The 15311-nt window shown below is 41.1% G+C and overlaps 1 protein-coding gene across 1 annotated transcript in view; it reads right to left on the reverse strand.

The window, feature by feature from the left end:
• znf414 (zinc finger protein 414) overlaps nt 1-15311 on the reverse strand; it is a 74030-nt gene that overhangs the window by 38955 nt on the left and 19764 nt on the right. The window contains 2 exon segments of the mRNA XM_034184869.1: nt 1233-1759; nt 1852-1957. Coding sequence (XP_034040760.1) covers nt 1233-1759; nt 1852-1957 — 633 coding nt within the window.

Consider the following 15311-nt stretch of genomic DNA (forward strand, 5'->3'; position numbering starts at 1 on the left):
CAAACTGTGGAAGGGATTTCCTGAACAGAGGCGTGTCTCAATGAGACGCAGAGTAATGAGACATACCCCCGTTATCCTCATATAAAAATATCCTCATATAAAATCAACAATAATGATAATAATAATATTAAAGCAAATAGAGCTCTGGTATCAGAATGGTATCGGAAGATACCCAAATTTAGTTAGCTGGATCGGAATTGAAAAAATGTGAATCGGTGCATCCCTAATTTCAATTTAATTAATTTTTATTTATATAGCACCAAATCACAACAAAGCCACCCCATGGAGCTTCACATGGGCTTAAGAACAAGGCCATTTCCAACAAAATGTTTCCCCACTGACTGATGGCCAACACGCACACTGAGATCACTCAAGACTACATTATCATCTTTTCCCACATTTAACGACAACTTCCTATTCATATAATAAATGTCAGATTTATTTTTCTGCAATCACTATTTCCTCATCCCACGCTAACCCTAACCCAAACCCCATTATTCCCTCTACAATTACTAAATGGTTGTCATTTTCCCCTCCCTCCCCATTTCTCATGGCTTTTATGTTGTTGTTCAATATGCTGTGCTCTGTAAGATACTTAAAATAATAATAATTAATAATAATAATTGAATATTCTTACTGAAATAGTGTTAAGATTAGCAGTAATTAGTATAATGGTAAATGGTGACGTTACTTTAACTTTCTACATTTCCAGTTTCACACTAAAGCCTACAGCTGTCTAGTTTAATTGAAGTTCTCCTTCAGAGACTCAGCAGAGATGTTCATAAGCTGCTACTCAAACTTAAGTCACTGCTCCAGTACTGCCACAGAGGGCATGCGAATCGAGTATCGTGGCATAATACCCCAAATAATGCTGGTATCAATGATACTCAACAGCAGGACTTCCCTGTTCAGGATTACTCTGCCTGATCAACTTTTAAAGACTCCAGCTTGATGTTACTTACACAAATACACTAGTGACATGTATCTCTTGTGTTAGATGTGAACATTAAGTAATCAGAGCCTTTAAGCTGAAATTGAAGAATGTTTTAGTTTAAATGTTAAAACTGAAACATTAGAAGTCAGCTGCGACTGAAGCTAGCCATCTAGCATAGCTGTGGCGTAGCCGTCCCTCATAAACTTGGACTTTGTTTTCATTTACTCCATCAGAAATAGGAGTAACTGTGAACTCTGCAGCATTACGACAGTGTGCTTCAGTGTAAAAGTCTGATCACCTTGATTCTTCTTCCAGACCGCTGTGGACATCGAGGGTGAGTGCAGAGTTGATGGTGGAGCAGGAAGGACCATCTCTGGAGACCTAGTTTGTGGATGGCTTTGACTGTGGACATCAGGGAGTTCAGTCAGGACTGACTGGGCTTTCAGGCTTGGAGGCACAGAAGCTTCATTCTTGAGTTGAGGAAGCAGAAAGATCTCCCTCAAATGCTGAGTAGAGGTGTCTTGGTTTGACAAGGATGCAGAACTGAGAGGAGCACAAGTAAAATTTTGTTGAGCAACACTGGCAGGGAGAGAACCCTCTGGTTTTTGCATTTGAGTGGGCAGCTGCTGGGCTGTGGACTCAGACTGCTGCTCTGGAACATTCTGCTCAGTGATTGCAGTAGATAAGACCGGGGCGGTCACAGCAGCAGGCTGAGCTGGCGTGGCTTCGGTCATCTTTGCTCTGCTCCGCGGCACCTTGGAGCATGTATGCAGGTGAGTCAGTAGGCCACGGTAAGATCTCAGCTTTGTGCGACAGCTCTCACACCTGATGACAAAGCATATTTACCTTAAATACTGAATATTAACACATACATGAGTTCAGCTCCAAGGGTGGTGACAACACTAAGAGAAACTTACAAGAAGTATATGTTGGGTTTGTAATGGTGCCTCATGTGTTCCATCAGTCTCTGCATGTTGGGGAAGGAGCCATTGCAGCCGGTGGTGGAGCAGAGAAAGACTTTCCCTGAGGAGAGACAGAATTTGGCTGAGGAAATGCGGCTCTGACTGCTCATTGAGTGGTCTTACAACACGGGCATGAAAAAAAAAACAAAAAAACTATGGCTCAGTGACAGGGTTTTCTCTATATTATCAATATATATTATCAAATATTAATGTCTTTACTTTGAGGTACTGTCTGTGATCGTGTCTTTGATTCTGTTCTCTATTTTTCATATATACATGTATGCGTGTGTGAGAGTTCTTGTACAATTATTCCTTTAAATAATTACTCATTGTCAAAGCAATTACTGTTCAAATAATCATTAAAACTGTCACACGAGAAAGTGAGCAGATGATCTTTTGCTAGAATGTGCAGACTGTTTTGCTTGAGTTACATTTTTGCTAAGCGCAGATGTGCATCTTTAATTAATGGTTCAGCCTTGAGGAAAGAGCACTGTAACCGGAACACCGGTTCAGGGCTGGACATTATTATGGGAAGCCTAGGAGACTGAGGGCTCAAAGCCATAACAGTTTTCATATCAACATGAGACCAGACTTTGTGTCTTTCCATTGTTTTGTGATATTGTCACTCCTATATGCTTGTATGTAACTATATTCAATAAAAAGGAGAAGCAAATGGGTGGGGCCTTCAGAGCAGATGACAGTTCTTGATGAAGGGACTCACTCATTTGTTCTCTCCTGAGCAGGAAAGAAATTCAGTGTCTCCTTCGTGATCATTTTCTGTGTGTGTAAACTGAGTTGTTCTTTCCAGGTCCAACTCTGAACGACTCTGACATCTTGGTCCTTCGGTAGCCGGGTGCCAACAGACCGGAAACTCGTCGGCCCGTGACAGAGGAACCCCCCGTGGAAGACCGCGGCCGCAGCGCGGGAACCAGTTCCTGCAGACCCTTTTCCGGGGGATGGGTCTCCTCCCTAACGGGTCGACTCTTACTGGGGTGAAGGCATTCAAATTCAGCGGCAAAGTCTGATCACGGGTGAGAACTGAATTTCTTTACGCGCACGTGTGTGCATGTGGCCGGGACCACCGCGAGGGAAAAAACACCATAATGTCTTTCTTGGTTCATCTCTTGGCCTGGCTGTAAAGCGTTAAATTTTACTCTCTGAGAGAGAAAGAGAAAGGTCAGATGGCGCAGCGGTTAAAGACCATCTGTTATGGAGCCGCATGCTCATGTTGCATTTCCCACTGTGTCAGACACCTGATGTGGCTGTTGGCTCCAGATTGAGCCGGCAGCGGTTACAAATGGCAATTAATAAAGCAAGAGACAACTAAAAGACCACTTTCGGGTCCGGAATAGCGAGTTAAAAAAAACTGTACAGTGTTTAGGTCGGTGAAACCTTCGGTGGATGAGCCGTAAAATTCTGATATAAAAGCCGGTTGGAGCAGAAGCGTGATAACAGCGGAGCTGAAGCGTGATAACAGCGGAGCTAAAACGTGATAACAGCTGAAGCGCAGCGGTGTGAATGTGTTTGTGTGAGTATGCTTTTATGAGTGCGAACATGCGCAACTGAATTGCGGGGGCCTGTCACCAGTTTTAACCCACTGGCAGAAACGAAGCCCTGTCTGCAAAGTAAGTTGTAAACACTCTATACGCACCACACCTATTTGTGAGCCTACGAGTCTGAAAATAAGCCCTAAGCAAGGTCACCTACCTCAGAGGTTGAAGAGGTGACACACTTCAGACTGATCGATGACCAAACAGTGAAAAAAAGAACAACAGCCTGTTCATTTAGATCTCCTTATGAGATAACCCCACGAACAGCTAAAATGGGCAACTGTTGTTCTCACAGCCAACATGACACACAGTCAAATGATGTTAGGTACATGGAGACAAAAGATCCAGCATCACCTGAACACTTACAAATGTGGCGAGAGACAGTTAACTTCTCGGGAAAATTACAGTTAAACTCCACAACAAAGTCATTTGATACCATAAAAGAGAACACCAGTGATTTTACGAAAAGGCAAGAGAGATGTGGAGTGAGAAATACACCAGACCATGCGTTTGCACCAAACACAGCAGTTTTTAAACCTGCCGGAGCAGTTATAATGATGTGTGAGGAAGAAGTGTATTTTGCAGGAAAGGGCAAAGGTCAGCGCCACAGAGCGGCCAGAGGTAAAGCCTGTGAGCGTGAGATAAAGAGGAAATTGACATGTTGGAAGTGTGGGAAGAATGGACACTTTGCGTGTGAAGAATGGACACTTTGCGTGTGAATGTACACACTCGCAAAGATAAGTTCATTTTCAACATGAATTTTGTTTATGTACAAATAAGGTTGTAGTTCTTTCTTTTCTAGCAGATTATACCTGTTGTCAATTTTTCCTTACTTTTGTTCTGTTGTTGCTATATAGACAGATTGTGTGTAATTATTTTGAATTGTTTTAGATAAAACTGTCAAGGTCACAGTTGCTGGCGCTCCAACATTTCAAAGTGTGGAGTCAAGATACTGAGAAATAAGTGCACATTAATCAATTTTGTACGTGTATATGTGAGTTGGTGTCGAGAGTAAAAGAGAGTATTCTGAGGGAGAATTCTGAAATAGATCTGTTGATGAAATAAAACTTTTCATCTTGTTAAGATGATAACTCAAAGACAATAAATACTATCATCTTCCTACTTTCCATATTGAATGATCATATAACTGGGATGAAGTGGTTAAAATATGGTTGATTTTTGTACACTGGATAAGGTGTAAAAGGTGGTTAGTTTCACCTACTTAACAGATTTTAAGTAAAGCTGATCAAGATTATATTCCAGTAGAGTGATTAATGAATGGATTTATTGTTGTGTGATATATTTTTGTGTGATGTTGGTTTGAAATTTGTGTGGGTTAGTTCTTTTCTGTCTGGGGAAAAAGAAGAAAATTCAGATTGACTGCTTCAATTAAACATTGCAGTTTTTGGCCAATCTTGCCTCAGTAATCATGAATGAGCTACTGCAGAACTGACCAATTAGATCAATAAGTTCCAGCGGGTATTCATTGTCCAGAAACAGGCTCATGTAAGCAATGAAGTCTTTGGGTTCTAAAACATTGCTATGAATCAGTTATTAAATACTGCTAAAAGATTGAAAAATTGTTGATTGACTGATCCACTAATTTTTTGATGGCACATAACAGACAGAAGGGAGCAGTGGTTGTGGTAGATTCTCTGAGGACTATTAAAAACTGATTGTGAGACTGTGATTGCATACCCGGTTCTTGACCTCCGGGCCCCAAACAACCTGACAGAAGGTTGGCGAAAGAGAGAGAGGAAAAAAAAAGTCTCCTATTAGTTCACTGTAATTAATAGTTCCGTTGAGGTCTACATATGTGTATAATATGTTGTGTATAATGTAACACAGGTCTTCTTTGGACCTGTGGACGTTTTTTGGGTTTTTATTTGAGAAGAGTTGGGTTATTATGCTTGTTTGTTGTAGCAGTTGTGGGATTTTGTTCTTGGTCTGGGGTGTTGGAGGAGAAGCGTGTATATACACACAGCTGTTGAGGGAAGCTCTAAATGCTCACTTTCCTCCTCCTCCTCTCCCTGCCACTCCACACCCCCACAACTTGAGGGAGGATTTGAGAAACAATGCAGCGACATTTGTTGTGCTATAACACATGAAACACAGGGGTTTTACTAGTGTTTTAAAAGTGATTGTTACTGTTAAATTTAGAGAGATATTGTTTATTTGATTTAATCAATTCCAGCTTTAATGTTGTTTTGCATTACGTTGCATTGACTTTACCAAATACATTCAGTGTTCTATTTTTTGAAGCGTGGTTTGTTTTGGGAACAAAGTGTAATTTATCACTCCAGCCGAAGAGCACAGCAGAAGGTTGTACAGTGTGTGAACAGTAAAACTGGGTTGATTATGGGCTTTCAGGCTTGGAGGCACATTAGAAGCTTATAGAGTTTATAGAGCAAGTTTATAGAGCTCCTGTTGAAAGCATTAATGTTGGTGAGGGTGAACTGATAGCAATGTAGAAGCAACAAATATTAATAACTCAATATTTTGATCATCCTGTGTTTTGATTGAAATAATGTGAACTCTCATGCGATGCAACTAACGCCTGCTGCAAATCAAACAAGAAGCTGCAAGCTTTCATAAAGCACTGATGACTAATGAAGTGCTTATTAATTATTATTTAATGTATGCAGATTAAGTTAGGCCTTAAAGGATAGAGATTGTTGGACAACTTTTCACATGATTATTGTCCATCCTGTCCCATAGTTATTCCTGCAAACCAAACATTGTTTATGTATCTGATTCTGTCATTATTTCTATTTATTATTGGTGTTTAAGCATTGATTAATCCAACAGATCTATTCTGGGATGATTTGCTAAAAGATACTTCAATTCACTTTCAATGATCCTGCATGTTTGATGTTCTGTGCAATTAAAACTGTTTTGACATGACACCTCTTAATGGGTGTTCCCCCACCCTTTGGAACCCCTGCCCAGTATGGAAGGCTGCGAGCCCATGACGGGTAAGATCCCATCTTAAACCCTGGGACAACCTAAGGCAGGCCCAGTCACGATTACTCGACCTTGTCTCTGTGACGCTCTGACTCACTAGGACATGAGGATATGGCACTGGGGTACTGTGGTGGGGGCAAATTTGCCCATATGCCTACATGGCAGGCAGTGTATTGATCTAATTGGAGTACTGGATCATTGTCGGGAATTGAATTGTCATATTAAGATTGGCCTGCACGTAATAATCAATATTAATCAATGCTTATCATTCATCCAATCAATCAATTTTTGCAAATTAATGCGTCACAATGTCCACCAAACCGCTGATGGTGTGTATGCCTAATCCTCAAACAAACCAGTCCTGCCATTTCAAGTGGGCAGCTGTCGTAAGTCATGGACCATGTCACATTTTTACGGCTGGGATGGTTGGCCTGGTTAATAATCATTTTGCAACATTAGGTTTTAGGCATATGCAAAACATTACTGCAGCGCATGTTTAATTTGTGCAAAGCACAACCCGCAGGGTAATGAGACCAAAACGAGGGAAATGTCCAACCCCTCAATACCCATTTTAAACGATCCATATGGATTTTTTTTTAATTGAACCAATGTGAAGGGATGAAACATAGGGCAGTCACAATTATTACAATATTCGCCAATCGCGATTATTTTTCATATTCGCAAATATTTTTCATAAGCGCGAATACCGTGAATTACTTATTTTAACAACAAAGTTGCATAAAACGACACAGAATCTGACGTCATCGTGCTGCAGCAGCAGCCGCACGCAGCTTCTCTGCCTCCGTTTCCTCTCGTCTTGGTCGGATGGTTAGCGAAGCTCGGATAATAACATGGAGCGTGAGGAGGTTCTGGTTCCAAAGCCACGTACCACGGCACCGCTGTGGATGCATTTCGGTTTTAAGTAGGGCTGCCACGACTACAACCCCTGGCAAAAATTATGGAATCACCGGCCTCAGAAGATGTTCATTCAGTTGTTTAATTTTGTAGAAAAAAAGCAAATCACAGACATGACACAAAACTTAAGTCATTTCAAATGGTAACTTTCTGGCTTTAAGAAACACTATAAGAAATCAGGAAAAAAATTGTGGCAGTCAGTAACGGTTACTTTTTTAGACCAAGCATAGAGAAAAACATATGGAATCACTCAATTCTGAGGGAAAAAATTATGGAATCACCCTGTAAATTTTCATCCCCAAAACTAACACCTGCATCAAATCACATCTGCTCGTTAGTCTGCATCTAAAAAGGAGTGATCACACCTTGGAGAGCTGTTGCACCAAGTGGACTGACATGAATCATGGCTCCAACACGAGAGATGTCAATTGAAACAAAGGAGAGGATTATCAAACTCTTAAAAGAGGGTAAATCATCACGCAATGTTGCAAAAGATGTTGGTTGTTCACAGTCAGTTGTGTCTAAACTCTGGACCAAATACAAACAACATGGGAAGGTTGTTAAAGGCAAACATACTGGTAGACCAAGGAAGACATCAAAGCGTCAAGACAGAAAACTTAAAGCAATATGTCTCAAAAATCGAAAATGCACAACAAAACAAATGAGGAACGAATGGGAGGAAACTGGAGTCAACGTCTGTGACCGAACTGTAAGAAACCACCTAAAGGAAATGGGATTTACATACAGAAAAGCTAAACAAAAGCCATCATTAACACCTAAACAGAAAAAAACAAGGTTACAATGGGCTAAGGAAAAGCAATTGTGGACTGTGGATGACTGGATGAAAGTCATATTCAGTGATGAATCTTGAATCTGCATTGGGCAAGGTGATGATGCTGGAACTTTTGTTTGGTGCCGTTCCAATGAGATTTATAAAGATGACTGCCTGAAGAGAACATGTAAATGTCCACAGTCGATGATATGGGGCTGCATGTCAGGTAAAGGCACTGGGGAGATGGCTGTCATTACATCATCAATAAATGCACAAGTTTACGTTGATATTTTGGACACTTTTCTTATCCCATCAATTGAAAGGATGTTTGGGGATGATGAAATCATTTTTCAAGATGATAATGCATCTTGCCATAGAGCAAAAACTGTGAAAATATTCCTTGCAAAAAGACACATAGGGTCAATGTCATGGCCTGCAAATAGTCCGGATCTTAAGCCAGTTGAAAATCTTTGGTGGAAGTTGAAGAAAATGGTCCATGACAAGGCTCCAACCTGCAAAGCTGATCTAGCAACAGCAATCAGAGAAAGTTGGAGCCAGATTGATGAAGAGTACCGTTTGTCACTCATTAAGTCCATGCCTCAGACACTGCAAGCTGTTATAAAAGCCAGAGGTGGTGCAACAAAATACTAGTGATGTGTTGGAGTGTTCTTTTGGTTTTCATGATTCCATAATTTTTTTCCTCAGAATTGAGTGATCCCATATTTTTTTCCCTCTGCTTGGTCTAAAAAGTAACCATTACTGACTGCCACAATTTTTTTTCCTGATTTCTTATAGTGTTTCTTAAAGCCAGATAGTTGCCATTTGAAATGACTTTAGTTTTATGTCATGTCTGTGATCTGCTTTTTTTCTACAAAATTAAACAACTGAATGAACATCCTCCGAGGCCAGTGATTCCATAATTTTTGCCAGGGGTTGTAGTCGACTAGTCACGACTACGTTGACGACTGAAATCATTAACAACTAATCTAGTAGTTGACAAGTCATTTATTTTATTTAAGTCTTTGTTCTCCTGTCAATTCATAGTTTTGTGCAGCCGTCCTGCCGTCATTTGGACGTTCAAATTTTGTGTAAGACGGCCGATTAAAACAGTGGCCGTCTTATTCAAAGCTGTTTAAAATGGGTAGTTTACCAAAGGAGCTGCGTGTATGTGCGTGTGAGCGTGGAGTCAACTCGCTCCAGACTGCGAGGGAGGAAGATTCCTGAACGCAGGTACGAGACGTTACGTTCTGCTGTGAACCATCAGTGCACTTAACAGCGAGCGCGGAGTAGAGAGGATTTTAACCCGAGCGAACATGTTAAAAAAAAGACCTTGGAGCTGCCTTTACTCTCTGTACTTTCTCTACACGTGTGGTTCTGATGGCACTGACCTGTTCACACCATGTGCGCATCGTATACTGAATTTATGAGATCACGAGATGAAATAAACGGTCAAATATCCTTAAAACATCATTAAAAAATGAGAATATATAAATGAACTGAGTAAAAATTACACACACGGGTTTAAAAAAAAAAAAAAAAAACCTGCTGTGGAGAAGCTGTGCAGAGGCACAGATCACAAAAAGCTGAACAGCTGTTATTTTCCAAAGGTATGTATTTGTTCAATCTTGAGCTTAATGTAGTGTTCAAGCACAAAACGTGACTGATGAAAAAAAAACAAAAAACAGATGACTTCATCACACTAAAATGAACTGGAGTCAAAATAAAAATACAAGCTGCTGATTTCTGTGATTTTTCAAAGTTATTATAAGCTACAGCTATATGCTTTAATTATTTCAAAGTGAGTTGCCTCTTACTGTATTATGATTTATTTATACAAAAAACATGGGGAGTCTAATCAGCCTGCATTGTTCTGTTAAGTTTATATCAGTTTTCCTGCACATGTCCAGGTGTTTTTCCTTCTTTATAAGAGTTTGGTGTTTGCTCCACAAAGTTTTAAAACACAATAAAATGTTCACACTGTTCTTTTTAGCAGTTCTGTAATTTCAGAAATTCAACAGAAACAATCACAAATCAGAAAAAGTTGGGACTGTAAGTAAAATGAAGATAAAAATAAAATTGTTGCACTATTCCCAGTTTCTCCACTCACAGAAGCCAAATGTTCTTCCAGAGCTGGAAAAAAGGAAAAAAATTGACAATATAATCGTCAATCGCAATTATTTGCCTGACAATTAATCGTCTCCAGAAATTCCTAATCGTGACAGCCCTAATGAAACATTGCCTAGTATTGATTGATGCATATAGCAAATGGGTAGAAGTGTTCCCTGTTAAACATGCAGATGCTCTGACAGCTGCAAAGACACTTTGTAGAGACATAATTCCAAGACATGGAAAACCTGAAACAATGTACAGTGATAATGGTACACATTTTGTAAATAAACTCATCCAACATTTGACAGAACATTTGAAAATAAATGCAAAAACACATTGTGCTTATCATCCTCAAAGTGCAGGTTTCGTGGAAAGAACAAATGGAACAATTAAAAGTAAGCTCAGGAAAATGCATGAAAGAGATTAAGAAAAAACTGGGTTTATTGTTTGGATTTGGTGAAACTGTACATGCATATAACACCCAGCTCAGAGACTGGCCTTATACCATTTGAAATTTTGTATGGCAGGCCCTACAGAATACCAGATTTACAGAAAATAGCTGGGCCTGTGTCAGATAAATTATACTGTAAAAACATGTTTATCATTTATTATCATCTATTACGTCTGCTCATTTCAAATTGTTCTTTCTGTATCTTAAAATCTGCAAACTGTTTCTCTCAGATATTCACAGCTGCAGCCTGTTTACAGTTTGACATTTAGCAAGCTTCAGCAAAATTGCTCACTCTGTACCTAAGATTGGAATGATTCAGTTGTCACTCTGTACCTAAGATTGGAATGATTCAGTTGTTTGCAAACGTATCTGCACATGACTAATAGCACATGTTGCAACCATGGACTCATGTAGCCACACTTTTGTTTTCTTTACACAATAAAAGGGCCCCACGAGGAGGTCACAGTGAGAGAACTGCATGAAGCTGCCAGCCTCTGCTGTGTGTCTGCTTTGCAGAGCTCACTAAAGACATCTCAACTCTCTGTCTGGTTCTTTCTTGTATGTCTAGCCGAGGTCAAACCAGACATATTTCCTGGCGCCGTGACCTGGATGTCATCATACCCAGTCGCTGCGGAAAGGAGGGAGACACACTGAAGCCAGTCGACGGCCGGCTCCACAGAGAGGCTGAAAAGAAAGTCCTGGGGAGTGAATTCTTGCCAGGCCGGTGATTTAGAAGTCAACCTCCGACCGCAATGCTGGATTGACGACAACCGAACAGGGGGGGGGAAAAAAAAAAAAAAAAAAAAAAAAAAAATCAACGAACCAGACAGAGAAGTAAATTCTTTTATGGTCTGACAGGGTCAGAACTAAGGTCAAATTTGACGGGGTCAAATTAGTAAATTCTTTATGGTCTGACAGGGTCAGGACTAAAATCAAATTTGATGGGGTCAAATTAGAAAACAGTTACAGGGTGACTGTTAAAAGATAGGACAGGGTCACGTCAGAGAAAAAGTCCACTATACGATCAAAGTAAGACCAAAGTAACATCAAAGTAAGGCCAAAGTAACATCAAAGTAAAATCAGAAGACGTCTAAACAGTGTGAAAGTGATTTGTATGAATGTGACCTGTATGAATGGAATGACAAACAATTGAAGCACTGGACTCCTGACATCCCCCAAAATAAATAGTCTGTTTAGGATTCCCTAAGCATCACCCCCACAGACGACCAAAATGGGGAATACACAATCGTGTTGCTATTGTTGCACAAAAAAATGATTCACTTGTAGGTGATGTCAAATTTCTGATACAATGCGATCCAGAAGGACAGAAATATGTGGGAAAAATGGAAAAAAAAGGGACTTAAAAGAAACACAAACATTATTCGTGAGACCAGAAGACATCCATCTATCTATCCATTTTCTTCCGCTTTATCCGGAGTGTCGGGTCGCGGGGTTAGCAGCTCAAGCAAAGCCGCCCAGACATCCTGATCCACACACACCTCCCCCAGCTCCTCCGGGGGAACCCCAAGGCGTTCCCAAGCCAGCTGAGAGATGTAGTCCATCCAGCGTGTCATGGGTCTTCCCCGGGGCCTCCTCCCAATGGGACGTGCCCAGAACACCTCTCCAGCGAGGCGTCCAGGGGGCATCCGGAAAAGATGCCCGAGCCACCTCAACTGACTCTTTTCGACGTGGGGGAGCAGCGGTTCGACTCCGAGCTCCTCCCGAGTGACCAAGCTCCTCAACCTATCTCTAAGGGAGCACCCAGCCAGCCTGCGGAGGAAACTCATCTCGGCCTATGTACTCGCGATCTCGTTCTTTCAGTCATGAGCCAAATCTCATGACCACAGGTGAGGATCAGAACGTAGATCGATCGGTAAATCGAGAGCTTTGCCCGGATGATGATCCTAGGAGCTATGTTGTCTGAGGCTTTGTGACCCCTGTAGGGTCTCCCAAGGCAAACAGGTCCTAGGTGATGGGTCAGATTAAGGGCAGTTCAGAACCTCCATGACCACTAAAAAAAAAAAAAAAAAAAAAAATCAAGGACCGAGACGTCACCCGGTATGGCGGAGCCGGGGCTCCACCCTGGAGCCAGGCCTGGGGTTGGGGCTCGCGCACGAGCGCCTGGAGGTTGGGCCTTAGCCCATGGGGCCCAGCGCGAAAGAGCAACATGGGCCCGCCCTCCTGTGGGTTCACCACCTGCAGAGGGGGCCATGGGGGTCAGGTGCAGAGAGGATTGGGTGGCGGTCGAGGGCGGGTGGCCCAGCGGCACAGTCCATGCTCACAGCCCCTGGCTGTTGGGACATGGAGACCAGAAGACAATGAGACGTTTTCTTAAAACGTTTTCTGAATGAAACAAAGCCACAAATAACACTGATTAACTGCGACTATCCAGTAAAAAGCTGTTATTTTACCTAATAATTTAATTGCGTCTTAGCCAGTTAAACGTTTTATTTTTACCCACATTTAAATGTGTTGTTTAAAGTTCAAAAGAACGTCTGTGTGCTCTGAGCAAATTTATTTAAATGTTTTGTGGACGGACGCGTCAAACTTTTATGTTTGAAAAAACAAAAGTGAATTCTTTTGGCTCCTCAAGTATCTGCTTCAGCCAAGCTGTAAAGCGAACGTGATTTATGACCTGTGACAAGCTACAGCCTCGTATCGGCACGCTAAAAGACGAAGCAGCCAAACAACTATTAGCCACTAACATGCGAGCTAACTTACCTTTAAAATAAGAAACGATTAAATTCGTCAGCGCAAACTAACGATCGATTGAAGGGAAGCTAACGAACAGAAACGTTGAGTCCGCCTACCGACTTTAAGTTTACAACACGATAAAATTTAACAGCACGACAGCACATGGGCTAAGCTAGGCCACGTTACGCTAAGCTAACTCTGCTAACTCACTCGGAAAACTTCAGAAAGTCACCAAGCCCCTGCTGAAGAGCACTGTAAAAGGTTCCAGTGTTTAAACACAGTCGTAGACCAAACCAAAGCAGCCAGAAGATAGTTTTCCAAATTTATTTCTTCTCAAAGTCTTGATAAAAAAGCCCACTTGGAACTGCGGACAGGACAGGAAGCGAGTGGGGGGAACCCCCCTCCCCTCCTTGAGACTCCAAGCCTATTGAACAAGTATTGAACAAGTGATCCCACCTACAGGTGGAGGACCGCATTGCATCCTTTTCGGCTTCAAAGGCATTAAGCTGAATTTGTAAATAGTTGACCAGCTTCCTTTTGTGAATACTTGACAGTGATCAATGAAACTTATTGCGTTCTTTAACGATTTTTAATCACTTTTAAACTGATTGTGTCGTGGTGTGAGACACTGGTACACAAATTAACCGCAGAGGGCAGCAAGAAAGAAGGAGGGAGTGAGAAGAGACCGAAAATTGATAGAATTTAAAATACTAATCTAATTATATATATATATATATATATATATATATATATATACACAAACACACACACACACACACATACATACTAGATGAACAGGTTGAAGCACTTAATGGGTGTATTAAAACCAAATTCCAATGTAAAGCAAATTATGTTATTGCTTCAACCAAAAGGTCCATCTCAAAGGAAGGGCCCTGCTCCATCAGCCCCTCCCTTTGAAAAAAGAACAGAAGCTGTAAAACTGCAGCATTTAAATCAGATGACATTCCTGTCACACCAACTAACAGGCAGGATAACTCTGATGATTCTGACAATGACAAATTGGATTCAGTGGACATTTGTGGAGCATGGACAACAGTGAGTATGAAAGACAAACCCACCATCACTTTGGTGGTAAACTGTTATCCGTTTGAGTTGTTGTGTGATACGGGCGCATGTAGAATAGTGATGAACACACTGCCCCTTAAAGCAAGAGAGTCACACAATAAAATTTGTGTGAAATCAACTAATGGTATGACTAACCAAAAAGCAATGTTGAAACCAGTGAACACTGCTGATCCAGACACCCACCGTGAAATAAACAAACCCATTGTCTTTTCTCCAACATGTCCAGTGAATCTCCTGGGACGCGACTTGTTACAAAGTCTAAAGATTGGCATCCTCCCAACTTCAGGAGGAATGAAAGTGGTCAGACTGACTACAGACGACATATTTCCAGATTATTATCGTTTGTTTTTTTTTTAGATCAGCACCAAATCACTAAATAAAATGTGATGTGTATTCTGAGAAATTGACAAAAAAAATCCTCTAAATTGTTCTATCTCATGATTCCCCTCTCCAAGCAGGAAGTCAGAAACACAAAAATCCTTCAGAAATATTGACTGTTTGTAGTAAAACTTTGAAAAGTAGGAATAGTTTCCTGACATATGATAGTGTTATAGACCTTACTAAACCGAATTATGTTACTTGATACTACCTAAAAAGCTAAATTAAATGTCTAATATATAATTTTTTTTTTTAATATGCTGTTGTGAAATTGCCTGACCACATTGTTGACGCACGTCAGCTGTTGTCACACATATCTGCACAAGCTGCAGAACTGATTGCACTTACAAGAGCCTGCACACTTGCACAAGGACAACCAGTCACTATCTACACTGAGTTGCCATCACTCTCCCCTCCACTCTTGCTCTGTGCAGCTCACACTAAAGGTACTGATTATGTTTCCAATGGCAACCGTTTAGCTGATACTGTCGCCAAA

The sequence above is a fragment of the Thalassophryne amazonica genome, chromosome 2 (genome assembly GCF_902500255.1).
Source record: "Thalassophryne amazonica chromosome 2, fThaAma1.1, whole genome shotgun sequence".
Taxonomy (NCBI): Eukaryota; Metazoa; Chordata; class Actinopteri; order Batrachoidiformes; family Batrachoididae; genus Thalassophryne; species Thalassophryne amazonica.